At 42.1% G+C, this 20,851-nt stretch overlaps 1 protein-coding gene across 1 annotated transcript; it reads right to left on the bottom strand.

The window, feature by feature from the left end:
* Nucleotides 1-3,441: 3,441 nt before the first annotated feature.
* On the bottom strand, nucleotides 3,442-11,642 carry nccrp1 (P1, F-box associated domain containing). The gene is made up of 6 exons (XM_042500054.2): nucleotides 11,413-11,642; nucleotides 7,012-7,092; nucleotides 6,811-6,907; nucleotides 6,584-6,679; nucleotides 3,966-4,104; nucleotides 3,442-3,873 (listed from the first exon to the last, which is right to left on the bottom strand). The coding sequence occupies exons 1-6, from the start codon at nucleotides 11,552-11,554 to the stop codon at nucleotides 3,730-3,732; spliced, it is 699 nt and encodes a 232-aa protein (XP_042355988.1). The 5' UTR covers nucleotides 11,555-11,642; the 3' UTR covers nucleotides 3,442-3,729.
* Nucleotides 11,643-20,851: the final 9,209 nt, after the last annotated feature.

The following is a 20,851-nucleotide window of genomic DNA, read 5'->3' as shown; positions in this document are numbered from 1 at the left end:
CTGCATCACGAATTTACTGCTGCATTTATTTATATTTACGTAGTATTCCAAGGTAACCAAATTCAGCAAATTTAGCCATGTCTGTCGTATTTCATAAAATGCAGCTGACAGCAGTTGGCAGCAGCAGCAACTAATAGCCTCCAGCTCTCATTCACATTTGCTTCAAAAAATGCAAATATTCAGGTTTTTGTTTCTTGTTTTCTGTTACAGCTGAAATTGCTGTGAGCTGGAATAAGCTAGAAACATGAAACTTGTCCCAATAACTGGAAATGATGTGCAAATGTTTGCCAAATACTACGCCTATGTCTCCAACAACAGCCTCATGGTGAGGCTGTAATTGATGCCCAAAAATGTAATTTAGAAAGAGCCCCGCCTTGCACCATAACTCCAAGTGACTTGAAATTTGGCACACACATACAAAACTGTTAAAACGAACAAAAAACAACAACAAACAAGTAAACAAACAAACAAAAAAGACATGGCTGCTATCAATCAAAAGAGCAAAGTTCACAGAGCAGGGGTTAGCAGTAAATTGGCCATGACTCATTAACAGTCTATCCAGTCATCATAAAACGTATATCTTATAAAAGCCTTCTGAGGCCAACCAATGGTGGCTGCCATAGAGATCACAAATGTGTATATCAAAATATGGTGGACAGAATTTCACCCAAATTTGGTGCACATGCTCAGGGGGCAAGAATTAACCCAGATCTGAGGTGTCAAATTAATTGGTGAATGTGGGCTTGGCCCATTTAACATTTTATGCTATATGACGTCAATTAACCATGAGCTGGAATAAGCTACAGACATGAAACTTGGCACCATAACTGGAAATGATGTCCTGAAACTTCCACATCAAATTTAATCCCTCACCCACAATTGGCACTATTATTGAAAGCCAATAAATAAAAAGACTTAAACAGGCCACGCCCCTATCACCTAATGTCCAAATTACTTGAAATTTGACACACATCTACATCTCATCTCTCAATTTGCTCTACAAACAAGCTTCTTGGAAATTAAAGCCACCATGATAAAATCTTGTCTCGTCTAATTTGTATAATGTGAAAAACAATCAAAAAGTCAATCTATATGACAGCTTGGCACAGAATACTTATATTATGGAAGAAACTGCTGCCCCTAATAACTACTTCATTGCTGCATCAAATGTTTTTTTTTTGGAGTTGGAAAAGAGCAAATTTCCTTTGAGGGATTGGAGCAATCAAATGTTACAGAAACTGGCAGCTTCTGATCAACTATGTAAAGAGCCTGAGCTCTCTTCCCCCAGAATGTTTGCTTGCAGTCACCAATACAGGTACATTTTCCTCTCTCTTAATTTTTTTTTTCCAAATTTTATTTTAATTTCATCTTAATTTATCTTTTCACTGATTATTATTTATTTGTTATATTATGAATGTATTTATCCCTGTTTTTCTTTGCGCTGTTTTACACTTATGTTTGAAGATCCTGACTGAGAGGGGTTACAGCTTCACAACCACAGCTGAGCGTGAGATTGTGTGACATCAAGGAAAAGATGTGCTAGGATGCACTGGACTTTGAGCAAGAAGTGCGCTGCCTCCTCTTCATCCTTGGAGAAGAGCTACAAGCTGCCTGACAGACAGGTCATCACCATTCGAAGAACAAAGGCTCCTATATTAAGTAACTGATGTCCTAATGATCAGTATTTTTGAGGTGTCATGCATCATTTCATTCAACATTTGCATGTGTTTTAACAGCACAGATAAACTCATTGGGGAAGGTCTTCAACCCTTTGAAACCTGGATCGACATCAGATTTCTTGTGCTGCATTCAGACATCTTTCACAATTATTTAAACTTTAAATACTATTATTATATAATTATATTCTTCTGATATTGTGTCGATATGTGATTGCCAGTGCTGTTATTATTTCCCAGCCTTGGATGAGAGGGGTGGGAGGTGGGGTGGTGTGGGTTCATTGTGTGAATAATGTTTAATGACTCTTAAAATGCTAATAAAATATGTTCATTAAGAAAATTCAGTCAGTCAAGCTTAAAACCAGTTTTCTGCTGTCTGTAGCTTTGATTTAGGCTATTGAGCTGCTTTCTCCCTTAGCAGAGAGAAGGCTTGAACCTGTTACTGATGCCGGTGGCTGTATTTGGATTATGTCTAATGAGGAGGGAGCAGGGCCCTTTGGGCCCCTGTGGACCACTGTGCCCCCGCTCAGCCCTCTGGAAGCACGACTGGCTGGAGCTCTGCCTGGGCAGGCAGTTCTGATTTCTTTTGAATGATGAATTCTTTCAGGACAGTATCTGTCATGTACTATCCTCTAAGCCAAAATATCCACCATTTACATTAGAGAAAACATAACAAAAATCAGTCTGTGTGTGTGTGTGTGTGTGTGTGTGTGTGTGTGTGTGAGTGTGTGTGTCAGTGCATACTGTATACTGCATGTGTAGGATGTATGCAGTATATTAGTATGTCTGTTTACTGCAGATTAGTTCTTTAAGCCTTTGAAACCTAGGCTTGATTTCTGTAACTCTTTAACAACTGGACATCCGTTTTCTTGTACTGCGTTCAGATGCTGTACAACTTCTGAAACCTAAGAAAATTAGTTAGTTTTTTTTTTCTTCCCGAAAACATGGAGACATAATGAGCAAGCTGAAAAACAAAGTAAAAGGTGACAAAGAGATGACCTGACAGTTAAATGGGGGTAATTATTAGATATTATTAAAAGAAAAAAAAAATAGTGAAAAATGTCCAAAAGAACTATAAGAACTATAATTATTTTATCATTTTCTTATTTGTTTTTCCTTTTTTTTTTTTTTAAAAAAAAAAAAAAAAAACCCACTTAACTCTTTTTTGGGGTTTTTTTTTGCTTATTTAAAGGGAGTTTAATTGTAACTTTTTACTTTTCTTGCTCAGTTTTGGGCCATCTTTTCAAGTTACTTGTTGGCTTCTTTCCATGTTTTTTGGAAGACATCAAGTGTGCTCAGGTTTTAAAGGGTTAAAAAAGGATGGGATGAAGGCCTTGACCAGCTTCAGAAGACATTATCCAAAAATTACAAGAAGAAAAAAAGTAAAATGTGAAACAAATAAGCAAATAAACCCCAAATTAACCAAACAAAACAAAAGCAATGGACTGACTGGAAAAAAAGTGCTTAAATAATAATTATGATTTAAATTATCTTAAATATATAATTATGATAATTAGAAATATAGTTTTGTAGACATTTTTCCCTAGTGTACTGAAAAATAGTTTTGTAAATCTACGGATTTCTTGCAATATGCAGGACATTTTATGCTAAGTTGCTCATTGCCTTAACTCGTATTAATGTGCTCAGGCTTCAAAGGTTTAAATGCTTGTGAAAGGCATCTAAAAGCAGCACAAGAAAAAAGATATAGATCCAGGTTTCAAAGTTCTAAGACAAGTTTCACTGCTAGAAAGAAAATAGACTGAAATAAGAAAAATTGTTTTATTAACGCAAAAACCTGCATATAGTTTTTTAAAGAACAAAAATAAATTCCTTTCGGCCTTTTACTTTGAAAATATCTTAGAAGCAAAAGCAAAATCAAAGAATGTAAAATCTGCCCCAACAATCACTATAAAAAAAGTTAAATGACTGATGATTTCACCCTTTGTCTTCAGTGCATTTAAATCAAACTAAATATTTAAGAAGGAAATATGTGTTGATTTGGTTGGTTACATTGAGCGTGTCAGCAACATTGCAGCTTTGAGCAGGACTCAGCCTAAGAGCTTTTGGTTGCTCTGACCATCACGGAGCTACCGGTGAACAGCGTGGGGTAGAACTCCACCATGAACTTGTTCTTGAGGCGGTGCAGGAAGTGGATGTATCTTACCCCCGGCCCATAGCCAGAGAACACATGTGACACCTGCAGGCCAACACAGAGACATGCAAGGAAAAATGTGAATCCTGACTCTGTAACACCGGCAGATTCCTGCTGTCGGGGAGTTGGGAACTCACCTCCTTCCAGTTGTGTGAGTAAGTGCTCAGGTCCTCAGTGGGGTTCGCAGTGTGCTCTGAGATCACCGTGCTTTTGTCTGCACCCAGTAACTTCACATGCAGCTGGTAGATGGACTCGTGCAGCTGGCTCTCCTCGTACCTGACAAAATGACAGACCATTAAACTTATGGTGTTCCAAGTTATCATTATACAATGTAGATTTTATCATTTCATAAAAGATGGGAGAACTGAGGAGAACTGTGTAATTTGGTGTTACATTTTAGGGAAAACAGACACTATACAAATAATGGGCTACACTTTAAATAGATTGTTTCCAGAGAGTTATTTTATAGTCTTTTAGTAACAGCAGAGCAGGTCAGCTCAACATGCAGAATTTCACAATTTCATGCACAACCGAGCCCACGATTCAACAGAGGAAAAAAGAGGAAATTACCCCCAAATAAGCAAGGAATTGGTCAAAAATACAAGAAAATTAGCTGAATATTAGTACAAAAAATTAAACAAATAAATGAATAATAATAATTATTATTATAATGAATTCTAAAAAAGAAAACAACCTGGAAAAAGTGCTTAAACATAACAATTCTGTAACATAATTTTAAATATGTAATTATGATAGCTGACAACAAAAAGTTTTTCCCTAGCTGTTAAAAAATAATCATCTAAATCAACTTATTTCTTGTAATTCGTGGAACATTTTTTATCAAGTTGATCATTGCCTACGTCACATGATTTTTAAAAGAAATAACAACAACAATAATAATAATGATAAAGGAAATGACTTGGAAATTGTGCTTAAAAATGATAATAATTCTGTAAACACAATTTTAAAGATGTAAGATGTTTCCCTGGCTTTTTCCGTTTTTCCCTAGCTTTCAAAAAATAATTTTCAACATATTTCTTGCAGTTTGTGGAAAAGCTATCACACCAATGCTCTCAAGGTTCAAAGATTTAAATACTTTTAAAAGACTTCTAAAAGCAGCACAAGAAAAGCGATGTCACTCCAGATTTCAAAGGGTTAAACTGAACTGACTGCAAGGAAATTTCTATTTTTTTTCTTATTAGAGTTAGTACCTATTAGTAGTAATAGTAAGTAACCTTTAACAAAGAGAAAATATCCCCCCACAAACAAACAAACAAAACAGTACATTCAACATCTCTACTGGTTTGTACCCCAGCGGGCAGGTACAAAATATTATAATTATAGTCCTATTAGATCATACACCTTAATGCTTTACTGATTATGAACATTTTACAAATGATCTTAATACTTCACTGGGATACTTTCAGGACTGCCACAAACAGCCTAGATGAGTATACAGAGGCTTTGACATCATACATCAGCTTTTGCCAGGACTTGTGTGTAACATCACGAACTATGGTGAGTTACAACAACGACAAGCCCTGGTTCACTGCCAAACTCAGACGGTTAAGGCAGACAAAGGAAGAGGCATTCACGAGTGGGGACAAGGAGAGCTACAAAAAAAGGATGTACTTCCTGCGGTAGCTGAATAAATTCAACCTGCCAAAGACAATGATGGTGCACTGCTACAGTAGCATCATTGAGTCCATCCCCACCTCCTCCATCACAGTGCGGTACGCTGCAGCCACGGGGAGGGACAAGAACAGGCTGCAGCGTATCATCCGCGCTGCAGAGAAGGTGATTGGCTGCCACCTGCCATCTCTCCATGACCTGTTCACCTCCAGGGCCCTGAGGCGTGCAGGTAAAATTATGGCCGACCTCTCTCACCCCGGACACAGACTTTTTGAGACCCTCCCCTCTGGCAAGAGGCTGCGGTCCATCAGGCCCAAAACCTGAAGACTCAAGAATAGTTTCTTCCCCTTTGCTGTCGCCATCATGAACAATACTCCCCCCTCCCTCAAAGCCCACATGACACAGCCTCTCACCCAGCCCCAGAGTCTGAAAACATTACATTAATGTTATGCTAAATCAGTTTTTATGCGTTACATTAAGGCACACTGGACTGGATTTCTTTACATGCACACTGTAGGTCAACTTAATTATTTAAAGATAAGATATTTGCACTGTAACTATACTTCCAAAAAACTGTACAATCCCTCCATTGCACCTTTTGTACATACTTTTTGTGTCCTTTATATTCTATTTTGTCATTTTATATATTTAAATTGCTTCTATATTTTTTATCTTATGTTCTATTCTATTTAATTTCACTATTTTATTTTTCCTTTATGTTAATTGTTTTGCACCAAAACACCAAGTCACATTCCTTGTATATGTAAATATACTTGGCAATAAAACTACATTCTGATTCTGAATCTGATGTACTGTAAGACAGGCTTTGCACTTTAATGCTGAACTAAATAAACTAAATAAATTAATCCAGGGTATTTTTCACAAGAAATTCCAAATCATAGCATTCTTTTTTTGTACATCACACAGACTAAAAGCCAGACAGCTGTTCCCGCCCAGGCTGCTCATACATTTATGATGCAAACTTGAATGGCACATGCTCAGACTGTGAAACATGGACTGTACACAGTGTCATCTACGTGTGCACCTGCCACGCTGATAAAAGCTCTGCGATAAGTAATCACACATGGGTGGGTGAGGGGAGTGGCGGTGTGCAGTGACCCACCAGTCTTGGATGACTATTTCAGGCTGAAAAGCATCCAGCAGCTCGTCCCACAGTCCCTCTGCCTTCAGGTCCACAAGCTGCTCCATGGAGAACCAGCTAAGGACACACGAGAGTCACATTTAACACATGCTCATGATTGTTGTATCCTGGCCTTTTTTATTTTATTGTAGGTAGAAATATATGTTTAGCTGTAATCCCTGTAATAACCAGTTTATGGTAACACCCACCTGTACTGAGGCAGCTCACAGACCACAGCACCTTCTGGGATACCACTGGTATCATAGGGGAGGACTTCTATGCTCGTCTTCCATCCGCTGAAGTCACCTAGGATTTAAGAGAGACTTTTATTTGATCAAATACTTTACAAAACTTTATTTGTCTTCATTTCCAGCAGAACATGCCGATCACTCCTGTGTCCTATGTCTCACCATCAGGTTGGAATCGTGGAGGTCCACGTGTTGGCACTTCAGGCACGTCAGGTTCGGGTGGAGGGGTGTCCTTACTCAAACCTGTGAGGAGAGAAGACAAAGGAGCCACTGTAGATGGCACCACACCTTCTGAAGCTACTGTAATCACACTGTAAATACCTCAAAGCCAAAGAATATATCTTTCTGACAGGGTCACTGGGTGTGCCTCTGTGTGAAAAACATACTTACACTTTATATAATTGTCTGCAGCTCATAAGGCTCACACAGGTGCATTTTGGGACACAAAAAACTCCAGTGTACTTGTGTTTGATATCAGCCAAGAATCAAGACACTTGACTTTACTAAAATGACTGTGTTTAATCCAACTACTAAACTCCACTTACGCTCCACTCCGTCTTTGTTTAAATATCATGTAAATTTAAATGTAAGAGACTATAGGTACAGCAAAAAATAAAATAAATGCTTCCAGGCAACAAGCAAAACTCGCCCTGCTTTTTCTTAATACAAGTTTGGACCAATGGTTATAATAAATATTAGCATAGATAATGGGTTTAGTAGGATATTTAAAAAAATAAAGCTTGAACAATCAGCAGCCTCCTGCCATCACATCCTAGATCACTTTCTTACCATTGCGCTTTCCATGTAGATATTTTGATACCTCTCAAACAGTTTCCACAAAGCTTATGGAACGTTGCTGTTGAGCAATTTTAAATGCTTTTGACACCACAAACATAACTCAATTTGCCTCCTTTGTTCTGCATCTTCTGCAGATGTCCACATCTAAAACCTTGGCCAGTAAAACCAGAATTACCTGCATGGCCCCACGCAACAGAAGAAAAAATGTGTCTTGTGATGTGTATGAGTCATTCCTTTAACCCTTTGAAATCTGGGCAAATTGGCCTTATTTCTTTTCATTCAATTCAGTCACTGTGAGGGTCTAAGGACAGAGGGATGTCATATGCTGTAAAGCCCTCTGAGCCAAATTGTATTTTGTGATAATGGGCTTTATAAATAAAATTGACTTGACTTCACTTCTTTCAAGAACATATGAGGGAGGCAACTTTGCAAGAAATTACCCAATAAAACAGCAGGAAATTAGTCACAGTTACAAGAACATTTCCTGAAAGTTAGCAAAAAAGACCAAAAAAACAAAAAACAAATAAGGAAATGACCTGAAAAAAAGTGCAAAAAATAAAAAAACATGAAAAAAAAAAAATGAAAACATGTTTTATATTCTAGTTTCTTCAAAATAGCCACCCTTTGCTCTGATTACTGCTTTGCACACGCTTGGCATTCTCTCGATGAGCTTCAAGAGGTAGTCACCTGAAATGGTTTTCCAACAGTCTTGAAGGAGTTCCCAGAGGTGTTTAGCACTTGTTGGCCCCTTTGCCTTCACTCTGCGGTCCAGCTCACCCCAAACCATCTCGATTGGGTTCAGGTCCGGTGACTGTGGAGGCCAGGTCATCTGCCGCAGCACTCCATCACTCTCCTTCTTGGTCAAATAGCCCTTGCACAGCCTGGAGGTGTGTTTGGGGTCATTGTCCTGTTGAAAAATAAATTAGCGTCCAACTAAATGCAAACCGGATGGGATGGCATGTCACTGCAGGATGCTGTGGTAGCCATGCTGGTTCAGTGTGCCTTCAATTTTGAATAAATCCCCAACAGTGTCACCAGCAAAACACCCCCACACCATCACACCTCCTCCTCCATGCTTCACAGTGGGAACCAGGCATGTGGAATCCATCCGTTCACCTTTTCTGCATCTCACAAAGACACGGCGGTTGGAACCAAAGATCTCAAATTTGGACTCATCAGACCAAAGCACAGATTTCCACTGGTCTAATGTCCATTCCTTGTGTTTCTTGGCCCAAACAAATCTCTTCTGCTTGTTGCCTCTCCTTAGCAGTGGTTTCCTAGCAGCTATTTGACCATGAAGGCCTGATTCGAGCAGTCTCCTCTTAACAGTTGTTCTAGAGATGGGTCTGCTGCTAGAACTCTGTGTGGCATTCATCTGGTCTCTGATCTGAGCTGCTGTTAACTTGCGATTTCTGAGGCTGGTGACTCGGATGAACTTATCCTCAGAAGCAGAGGTGACTCTTGGTCTTCCTTTCCTGGGTCATGTGTGCCAGTTTCGTTGTAGCGCTTGATGGTTTTTGCGACTCCATTTGGGGACACATTTAAAGCTTTTGCAATTTTCCGGACTGACTGACCTTCATTTCTTAAAGTAATGATGGCCACTCGTTTTTCTTTAGTTAGCTGATTGGTTTTTGCCATAATATGAATTTTAACAGTTGTCCAATAGGGCTGTCGGCTGTGTATTAACCTGACTTCTGCACAACACAACTGATGGTCCGAACCCCATTGATAAAGCAAGAAATTCCATGAATTAACCCTGATAAGGCACACCTGTGAAGTGAAAACCATTTCAGGTGACTACCTCTTGAAGCTCATCGAGAAAATGCCAAGAGTGTGCAAAGCAGTAATCAGAGCAAAGGGTGGCTATTTTGAAGAAACAAGAATATAAAACATGTTTGCAGTTATTTCACCTTTTTTTGTAAAGTACATAACTCCACATGTCTTCATTCATAGTTTTGATGCCTTCAGTGAGAATCTACAATGTAAATAGTCATGAAAATAAAGGAAACGCATTGAATGAGAAGGTGTGTCCAAACTTTTGGCCTGAACTGTATAAGTATATTTCTGTAACATGATTTAAAATATATAATTAGAATAAATATGCATGTAGTGATTTACATCACATTTACATTTTTCAGTCAAGCATTAGGAAACGTAAGTCGATCCAGGGTTCAAAGGGTTAAACTTAAGAGAAAACCAAACTTTATATAGGACACTACAAGCAAATTCATTGTATATATATATATAGGAGTTTATAGATGCTTTCTGTCCCTTGTTTTTAATGTTCCCCTCTTTTCCTATCCTTGTGTTAATGAGATATGACTTATTAGGGCTGTCAGCATCAACACGTTAGTCGAAATACTTTTGGAGTTCGTACATAAGGCAATATTTTTTTAAAAACTTTTTTTTTTTTTATTGCATTATTCACAAGTGATCCCGGCTGACATTCCTGTTTGTGAGAAGCTGTACCGGAATGAGCCACAGTGATGATACTGGTATCACATGAAACTAGACCTGAGGAATCCAGTGCTACCAACAATGTTAAAGCCACAGACTCAGTCTGTGTTTAAACCCTCACCTTAACCCTGACTGCCAGCCTTATCATTTTTAAATTAGCTATACTGACTTCCATTTTTTCTATTGAAATTCAGTGTTTAATTGCAATTTTAAACAATCTTTTGACAGCCCGAGTAATTATTTATGATATCACGAACATACTGTTGGCTGATGTTCCCTTTTGGCGTGCCACGGTTCACTGAAGCAGATAAGGCTGCACTGAGGAAATCAGTACAAACTACAGGCTACAATGAGCACACACCACTGAAATACATCAAACCAAACCAAACAGTGAAGACACAAACGTCTTCAGGGTGTAATCCTGCATTGCACAACTCCAAACCGTTGTCAGTTTGCACAATACTGCTCATTCCTTTTTAGGAAATCTGCACCTTACCCAGCAAGCAGGGTACGTTCCCATAACATTGGCTAACATTATCTAAAAGTTGTAATAATGTTTAAAAAAAAAACACCCCATTTAAATCTTATGTTCAATGAATGTTGTTGTAAGGATGTTTATTTTTTCAAATAATGTCCTGAAAAAGATTAAAAGACAAACATCCATATAACATCAAGGAAGGAAATGCTGACTGAGATGTCAGATTATAACTGCAACATTCTGAGGATGTTGAGGGGTGACAGATCCTAGAATGTTCTTTGATAAAACATTCCCACAATGTTAAATGAAAACAAAGGAAGAACATTTTCAAAGCAACATTCATAACAGGTTATTGAAGCCTGAGATTACAGACTTTTCTTTTATGCATTCACCATAAAAAACATTTTTTGATGTTTATAGAGAATGTTACCCTAACTTAATGTAGAATGTTCTGGGAACTAAAAGAATACTTGCTGCTTAAAGCCTGACTAAAACATGACATTCTACTATTCTCAGAACTTTTTTAGAACCGGAATTTGCTCGCTTGGTTATTGGCTCAATGTGCAGATGAACAGTAAGTGAAGATCACTCGGGATGAGCACACTAATACATGACATTCTTGGCACAAAACGGGAACCGCTTCAAGAACAGTTTAGGAATGTAAACTTGATACTTAGGAAACAAGTGAAAAAGTGACTGCAGGCTGACGTGTCCTCTGCGCTGTGTACTATAGTGGTGTAACTGAGCTGTGAGCCCTCTGGATCAGCTCTGTCCTCAACAGATCAGCGGTGAACGGAAGCATGTTTCTGACAGTGTTGTGCTACTGTTACCGTGAGGCGAGGGGTTCTTGAGGAAGTTCCTCCTGAACGGTTTGGCGTCATTCACAGCCTTCCAGTCCAGGCTGTCGGGCATCGGAGCGCCCTGCAGACTCCACTCCGCCTCACACTTCTGCTTCCACTCAGCTGCGGACATGGTGCGGCAGGGTACCAGCTGATCTCACACTCATTCATCCAGGAAATCGGTTTGGACTTTTGCTTAGACCCCACCACACCCCGGTGTGGCAATGACAGCAGTTAGCACACGCGGCTCACTGGTCTCTTAAAGTCACAGTAGTTTATTACTTTTCCAACCATACAGTCCATGGTTCCGATCATATATATATTACTGTATATGCACTTGTATATCTATGGTTCTAACCATATTATATACATATGAATATGTATGGCTCCAAACCAGTGGCGGCTTGTCAATAGGGGGCGCTAGGGCGCCGCCCCCATTAAAAATTACTGGAAAAAGTATAGACACACAGTACACATAAATCATGCAATAAAAAGTAATTATCACATCTGTGCACTCAGAAAATGTGTCTGACTTTTAATTTTTCAAGCCTTCCCATCCCATATTGGGTTTATTCAGAGTTGTTTTTTGTGCAGGCTGAAATACATATGTTTCAAAGGCGAGGGACGCCGGCCAAATGAGTGTGTATGTATGTCGTTAAACTTTTCTTCCATGTGACTTCACGGTGGTCTCTAATTTGTTACTCAAAGATTCTCCTCCGGGCGCAGCTCTCTCGCGGCGTAATCAGTGCGTTGTCTGTCATTGTTCATCCAACCTGATTGATTGATGATACCTGTCAATCAAAGTCACACCCCTGGCAGCGTAGACGCGCGAGCGCATCTGTCACAAACACAGTCAACAGACAGACCCGCGCATACCGATGCAAACGGACAAGTCACGACAAGACACGAGACAATGGCGGCAGCAAAACAAAATTCGGTTGTTTCTTTACAAAATAATAATTTCACGAGGCGTTCACTGGAGGAAAAGAAGCGGATTAAGGAGCTTGGACCGGACCAACCGGACTTAAAAATCCAGCAGCAGGCAAGTGACCGTGGGCGGAGTTACACCCGGGGCTTCTCCCGCCTGTGTTATGCTAAACACAGTTGGCTAACTGGATGTGAAGTTAGCAATGCTCTTTATTGCTTTCCCTGCTCTCTTTTTCAAAGTGTTGGCACTGAACCTCTGTGGACAACAACGGGGGTCAGAGACCTGAAACATCTCTCTGAAAAATGCAAACGGCATGAAAGTAGCCGTAGCCATCTTGACAACAGCATGAAGCTACAGTTTTCTGGCAGAATTAGCATGCTCTCCATGGAAAAGAGACTTGTTTGTGAAATGACAGATTTCAATCAGAAAGTCATTGAAAAATTTGCTGGCCTGAAGGAGAGGAGAGCAAAATTTATGTTCAAGTAGAGTTTATAGTTGTGTTGTAATCCCCACTCCCCAGTGCGCCCCCCCAAAATTTTTTATCACCAGCCGCCACTGCTCCAAACATAAATATATATATTATATACACGTCTATGGTTGGAACTATATATATATGTATATGTATGTGTGTATATATATATATATATATATATATATACACACACACACACACACACACACACACACACATATATATATATATACACACACACACACACACACACACACACACATATATATATACATATATATATCGGGGCAGCCTGCATGGTTGATGAGGCAATCTGGGGGCTGCGCCAGACAGATCACCGGGACGTGCAGGGCCCTGAGGTTGGACCTTCATGCCAGTCCCATTGGCAGTCTGGAGCAAAGGGTCTCTGTCAGTCGGTGTCAGAGGCTGGAAGGGGGCAAGTCAGTCACGGTGGAGAGCCACCACCCGGTTCAGTGTGGAGCAGGGTGGTGCGTGTTTTCTTCACACACAGTCTCTGACAGACCCTGCTGAACACCGGGTCCTCGAAGTTCCTGAACCTGCAGAATATCTCAACTCTCTTTGTATGTGCGTAGGATTGATCATTGAACAAATAGGAAATGATCTGATAAGTATGACTTAATCTTTAAAGCCAATTAACTGTTCCAGTCTGTGCAGTAAGATTTGATGGCCAATGGTGTCAAATGCAGCACAGAGATCTAATAGGATTAAAACAGAGACCAGACCTGTATCAGAAGCAATCAATAAGTCGTTAATTTTTGCTAGTGCCGTCTCTGTACAATGATGAACTCTGAAGCCTGACTGAAAGTCCTCAAATAAACTATTATCTTGGACAAAGTCACAGAGTTGATGAGCAACCACTCTCTTAAGGTTTTTAGAAATAAAGGGGAGATTAGATATCGGTCTATAGTTAGCTAAAATTTTAGGATAGAGAGTGGGCTTCTTTAGAAGAGGTTTAATGACAGCTACTTTTAAGGACTGTGGTACATAGCCCGTTAATAATGATGCACTGATTCTATCTAATAAAGAGTTGTCTAATAAGGGCAAAACTTCCTTAAGTAGCCTAGTTGGGATGGGGTCTAGCAGGCATGGTGATGGCTTAGATGCAGAAATCAAAATGTAGAGTCGACGAAGGTCAATGGGGAAAAAAACGGTCCAAATAAATTTCAGGCCTTGCTGCCATATCCCGGCTATTTTTGTCCGGGGTCAGGTCAGTTAAGGGCAAGAGGGGATGGGTTTTGTTTTGAATAGTTATAATTTTATCATTAAAGAAACTCATAAAGTCATCACTGCTTTGGGCCGAAGGAACACAAGGCTCTATGGAGCTGTGACTCTGAGTCAGCCTGGCTACAGTGCTGAAAAGAAACCTGGGATTGTTTTTGTTTCCTCAATTAATGATGAGTAATAGTTTGCCCTGGCATGGCGGCGGGCCTTCTTATACATTTTAAGACTATCCAGCCAGACTAAACGTGACTTTTCCAGGTTGGTTGAATGCCAATTTCTTTCAAATTTTCGCGATTTTTGTTTCAATTTGCAAATCTGGAGGTTAAACCATGGGGCTAATTTTCTTTGTTTCATTATTTTCTTCTTGAAGGGTGCAACAGAGTCGAGAGCTGATTGCAGTGAGCCAGTAGCTTTATCAACAAGACAGTCAATTTGAGAATGACTTAAGTTAGTGAGAGTATTCTCAGTCACTGTGAGACATGGTAGTGAGGTTAATGCAGAAGGAATCAATTTCTTAAATTTAGCCACTGCTGAATAAGATAGACATCTAGAATAGTAACTGTAGAGACATCTAGAACAGAGGCTTGTAGTCGAGTAATAAAAAATTGAAAGTTAATAAATAATGGTATGACAGAGCAGGAATCTCAGGAAGGACTAGTAAATCTTCAATATCAATGCCATATGCAAGGACAAGATCAAGGGTGTGGTTGTAGTGGTGGGTGGGTTTATGTACACACTGTGGGAAGACAATTGAATCCAAAAGCATGGAGAAATCAGAACTAAAGCTATCACTATTAATATCCATGTGAATGTTAAAATCCCCTACGATAATAATTTTGTCTGATTTAAGCACTAAACTTGATATAAGCTCAGAGAATTCAGATAGAATATCAGAGTATGGGCCAGGGGCGCGGTACACTATAACAAATAGAATTGGCTGTATAGTTTTTTCAGGATGGGTGAGAAAGACTAAGAAAAAGGTTTTCAAATGAACTATAGTTTAGCTTAGCCTTAGTGTGAATTGCTAAGCTTGAATCAAAAATAGCAGTGACTCCCCCTCCTTGGCCAGTGTCCCGCGCAACGTGACTATTTATATGACCAGGAGTAGAGAATCCGTACAGGCTAACGTACTCATCAGGACAAAGCCAGGTCTCAGAAAGGAGTAGAATAGAATAAATCAATATGATTATCCAATATTAAATCAGTGACTAAAAGAGCTTTGGTTGATAGGGATCTAACTTTCAAGAGTCTGCATTTAACTCTCCTGTTATGATGCTCTTTGACAGGATGTATTAATTTTTATGAGATTTTCTTTTACAACTCCCCTTTTGTTTATTTTAGCTTTAAACAAATGAAATGGTCGGGGGACAGACACCGTTTTTATGACATTTACATTATGGGTGTGTGACTGTGCTAGAAGGTCAGAGAAGCTTGTAAGACTGAGGTGGAGAAGTAGATAATAGATGGCAAGCGTTGTCGCAACTGTGGTCGCACCAACCATGAACAACAGGCTTGCACCTTGAAGAGATTCTCATGTCTACCTCATCACGCCAAAGGATCATGCCTCACTCGCCAACTCTAAGCAAGGAGGAAAAGTGTACCTCAAGGTGGTGCCAGTCATCATTAGCCACGGGAGCAAGTCACTGCGAACCTATGCAATCCTGGATGACGGGGCTGTACGCACAATAATAGTGCCAGCTGCTGCTTGGCACTTGGGACTTAAAAGCAGTGCCGAGTGCCTCACCCTGCGGTCATTCTGCCAAGACACGACACACCTTACAGGTGCATCAGTTGACTTCCACGTGGCCTCCCTCACAAAACCCTCAGAACAACACCTGGTTAAGGGTGCCTTCACAGCTACCCTATGACAGCACTTCAAAGGCATTGTCGCCATCTGAGGGGCCTCCAGCTACAGAACTTTAGTAAGGTGCAGCCGTTACTGCTAATTGGTGCAGACTGCACCCACCTGATCACAGCCAAAGAGCCCGTCAGGTTTGGCACCAGAGGTGGACCGGCAGCCGTTCACACAGCACTTGACTTGGCACTCCAGGGTCCAGACGGTCTTGCATCCCAAGCTACTTCATGCTACTTCACCGCTCTCAAGCCAGTGCCAGACGACCTTTACCAACATGTCAAACGTCTTTGGCAGCTCGACGTGCTCCCATTTCGAAGTGAACAGCAAGCAGTGCAATCTCGTTTGGACCAAGAGGCTGTGAGAATCTTGGAAGCACACACCAAGAGAGTGTTTAAGATGCCCCACTGCTAAATGCCACAGCTGACGCTGTTATGCCAATGCGCCGCAGCACAGAGCTACGGTTGGTAAAGGACTCACCTAAAGCTAAAGTCTACGAGGCAGAGATCCATAGGCTCATTGATGGAGGATGTGTTACCAAACTCAGTGCAGAAGAGGTGGATGATTCCAACGAGTCATGGTTCATTCCTCATCACCTCGTCTGTCATAATGGCAAGGATAATCTGGTCTTTGATTGCTCTTTCACCTACCGCTGTCTCTCCCTCAATGAGCAACTCCTCCTGGGTCCAACCCTTGGACCATCACTTATCGGGGTCCTCCTGCAATTCCGACAGTTCGCTGTTGCCGTCAGTGGAGACATCCAGGCGATGTTCCATTAAGTTCATCTCCTACCTGAGGACCGTCCATTGCTGAGGTTCGTCTGGAGAAACCTGCAGAGGGAGGAGCAACCTGACATCTACCATGCCAGTTCTTGCCATTTGGTACAATCAGCAGCCTGTGCTGTGCAACATTTGCACTGCAAAAGCACATCAATGACCACTTCCAAATGAGGACATCCTGCAGTCCATCAAGCAGTCATTCTATGTGGACAATTGTCTCCAGAGTCTACCAACACTGGAGTCTGCCAAGCTCCTTGTGGACAAGATGCAACAATGTCTGGCTTTGGGAGGATTTGAAATCTGGCAGTGGGTGAGCAACATCTCATCTGTTGTCTCCCATCTGCCTTCCACTGCCAGATTGGAGAGCACAGAACTACCACTAGCCGAGAAGAGCACTGACCCTCAGGAGCCTGCTCTGAGCCTACGGTGGCATTGCCCAATGGACCAACTTGGCTACAGGTCCAAGCGAACCACTATGCGCCACATATACAAGGTGCTAGCCCAGCAATATGATCCTCTTGGCATTATTATTCCCTACACGACACGGGCCAAGGTACTTGTCTAGAAACTGTAGGCGAAGAAGAGAAGCTGGGGCGACCCAAACCTCCCTCCTGACATCCTCAGCCTGGTCCTGCGTGGAGAGGCAACCCCCCGAGCTGGCAAACATCTACATACCATGGACCTACGCACCATCGGCGATCGCCATGGGAGCCACAGACTACATCCTGCATGTCTTCTTTGACGCCACCGAACCATACGCCTGTTCGTACTGTGCGCCCTCCTCACAGCAAGGAGGGATGAAACAGTTCATGTCTCATTCGTCATGGCAAGGTCTAGGGTGGCCCCTAAGTGGCAACAGTCGATGCCATGGCTAAAGCTTTGTGTAGCTTTGACAGGGGCCCAGCTTTCCTCCCTCATTCACCGAGAGCTCACCCTGCACATCACCCAGACCTTTCTCTGGACTGACTCCACCACAGTCTTGACCTGGCTGACATCTGAGTCCTGCAGGTTTAAGGTCTTCGTGGGAACTAGAGTCTCTGAAATCCAAGACCTGACAGCTCAGCACACCTGACAGCATGTGGACACAGCAAATAATCCAGCCGACGATCTTACCTGTGGCAAGACCTGGGCTGAGCTGACGGCACCGAGCCGGTAGATTCAAGGTCCATCATTCCTCCATGGTCCGCCTGACAAATGGCTGTCACTTCCTGCCTCCATGGAGCCGGAAGATGATGCTGAGCTCAAGCAAAGTATCCTCTGCGGCCTCACACAAACGAGTCCTGCACCCCTTTAACCAGATGCCACACAGTTCAACAGCTGGACCAACCTGATAAAAGCCACCCAGCAGTTCCTTTACAGGGTGTTGGCTGACCCCTCCCTGCCTCAGCCTGACCTCCGTGATGCTGAAGTCTTCCTGCTGAGGGCCAGCCAAGAGACTGCTTCCCAGAGGAGATTAAGTGTCTCAAGGCTGGCAAACCAGTACTGCCCAACAGCAGGCTCAGTACACTTTCACCGGAGATGGACCCTACAATGGGTCTTATCCGCGTTGGTGGATGCCTTCGTCGCCTTGATGCCGCCTGTTCTACTGACATTCACTCAGTAGTCCTCGATCCTTGCCCCGCAGTGACAAGACTCCTCATGAAGGATGTGGATGCGCGCCTGCTCCACCCAGGCCCCGATTGGGTCTTCGCAGAGATCAGGTGCCAGTACTGGGTTGTCCGGAGGAGACAGGCCATCAAGCATCATCAGAGATGTGTGCTGAATGCAGGAAGTGAAGATGGAAGCCAATTGTTCCACTGATGGAACAATCTGTGACTCCTCAAGTCCCCGTTCTTCTCGACAGGAGTGGATTGCTTTAGTCCATATACCATCAAGGTCGGGTTGCACACTGAGAAACGCTGGGGAGTCATATTTAAATGTCTTACAACTCATGTCCACCTGGATCTGCTGACTAGCCTTGATGCAGATGCCTTCCTCTTGGCCTTGAGACGTTTCATTGCCCGTAGAGGCACCCCTTTAGAAGCTCTCTCTGATCAGGGGACGAACTTCAGAGGTGCAGAGAGGGAACTGAAGGAGGCATTCACTGCAATGGGGCCACAGCTATAAGAAACACTTGCCAAACAACGGATCACGTTTAAGTTCAATCCACCAGCAACACCCCACTTTGGGGGTGCCTGGGAGTGTGAAATACAATCTGTTAAGAAAGCTTTGCAGGTTGTTATTGGCTCTCAGTCTCTCCACAAAGAAGTCCTGCTCCAGTCCTGGTCGAGGTGGAAGGCATCCTTAATGCTAAACCCCTAGAATACGTGTTCTCAGATGTTGCGACCCACATCCCGTGACGCCAAGCATGTTGTTGATGGGGCGGCGGCATGCCTCCCCGCCACAGGTACCTTACGCTCCAGACCCACTCACCAGGAGACGGTGGCATCATTGTCAAATGATGGTGGACCACTTCTGGGTGCAATTCCTCAGAAACTACTTACCATCTGTACAAGTCCACCAGAAGTGGCCCATTGGCCCATCGGAAAGGTGGTCAAGTTGAATGCAAATGGGTGCATTCGGTCGACTGAGGTCCACGTTGGGGACAAGACTTACCTAAGACCGGTCGCACGTCCTATCCAGTTGCTGGCTGTTCCAGACATTGATGCCAAGTCAGGGACTCCTGATCCAGGGACTACTGTAGCACCTTAAGGAATTTACTTTGTTTCCGAATAGCCATGCTATTCAGGGGTCGGATTTTGTAAATTCCCTGTTATTCTCATTTAACTAGGATGTTATGTTGTTTTCAGTCAGGCACCTTTTTGGACAGCTCAGGTGTGCTGTAGGGTCCTAGTAATGTTTATCCTGGGGTAGGTGGAGTTAACGAGCATATGCTGCACTGAGGCTGCTTCTCATCCACACAGAAACCATTCTACATCCTGCATTCTATATTCATCCCTCATCTTAAAGTTGGTTCACTAGACTGAAGATTCGCCTGTAATGCTGCTAGTCATTTAACCCAAACAACAACAACCCAAACCGTTTATTGTGTCTGCGTCTACTCTCTGGCTGGAGTTGCCGTACTGGATAAAGTGGTTCCAGCGAAACATATCAAGGTTTTACAATATCTCCCATACCCACATTGCTAGCATTAGAATGCACGATGAACAGCCTTTGGTGGTCAGGGTAGGCCAGGACAGGAGCTTTTGTCAGGGCTGCATGGAGCTGCATGAAGGCACTATTGCAGTCTTCTCTCCACTGGAATCTTTGCCCTTTCTGCATCAGCTAGTGAAGAAGGCTGGCGATGGTGGCGAAGTCCTTAACAAACTGCCAGTAACAGGACAGGCCCAGGAAACTCCGCAGCTCCCAAATGTTCTGAGGGACTGGCCAGTTTCTCACCGCTGCCACTTCTTCCAGATCGGTGGACACCCCCGCTGCGCTGACAACATGATCCAGAAAGGACGTCTGCTGCAGGAACAGGTTACACTTCTTTGGATGAGGGCGTAGGCCAGCCTGCCGGATAGCCTGAAACAATCCCTCAGGCTGGAGAAGGCCCCTTTAAATTCAACTGCGTCGGCGAGAAGGTCATCAAGGTGGACGACGCAGTGGCTTGGGGGAAAGTCAGCCAGATGCCTCTCCGTCAAGCACTCGAAGGTGGCTGGAGGTACATCCTCTTACAAATCTAAGTGTTTTAGTGTGTTTTAATAACTTAAGCACTTATTTTTACTTGAGGACTTACATAATTCTATTTTAAATTATTTATATATTTTATCATATATTTTGTTATCCCCTACTTCTATTTACCCCAGCATCATTTGTACTGATGAAGGTGAAAACTGCAGTTTGCACATATGTTTATTGAATGATTTTTTAAAACCCCAAGAAAGGAAAGAGTATGGACTGTTTTATAGTAATATAGTGATGTCCCTTTAAATATGTTGAATATACAAATGCAAATAAAGCATTTTTTTAAAATCAGTCTATGTCATCAACAGCATTATCTAATGCAAACTGAACACATGAATGGACATCAGCAACAATATAAAACAACTAACAATAATCATGATAATAATACAAATAATACAAAAAATGGTAGTAATAATAACCCCAATAATAATAGTAAAGTGTGTGTGTGTCTCTTTCTCTCTCTCTGACCACCTTCAGCCTGGTTCTGTTTG

Source organism: Plectropomus leopardus, chromosome 15 (genome assembly GCF_026936395.1).
Source record: "Plectropomus leopardus strain MGB_pleo_1.0 chromosome 15, ASM2693639v1, whole genome shotgun sequence".
In the NCBI taxonomy this organism is placed as follows: Eukaryota; Metazoa; Chordata; class Actinopteri; order Perciformes; family Serranidae; genus Plectropomus; species Plectropomus leopardus.
This window is presented reverse-complemented; position numbering and strand designations above follow the sequence as displayed.

What these genes read in the sequence shown, in the direction of transcription:
- nccrp1 (XM_042500054.2), bottom strand. Translation starts at nt 11,554, where the DNA reads ATGTCCGCAGCTGAGTGGAAGCAGAAGTGTGAGGCGGAGTGGAGTCTG. An exon ending in CAAGAACCCCTCGCCTCACG is followed by an intron (nt 7,093 to 11,412) that starts GTAACAGTAGCA and finishes CTCTCCTCACAG; the next exon opens with GTTTGAGTAAGGACACCCCT. An exon ending in TCCACGATTCCAACCTGATG is followed by an intron (nt 6,908 to 7,011) that starts GTGAGACATAGG and finishes CTTAAATCCTAG; the next exon opens with GTGACTTCAGCGGATGGAAG.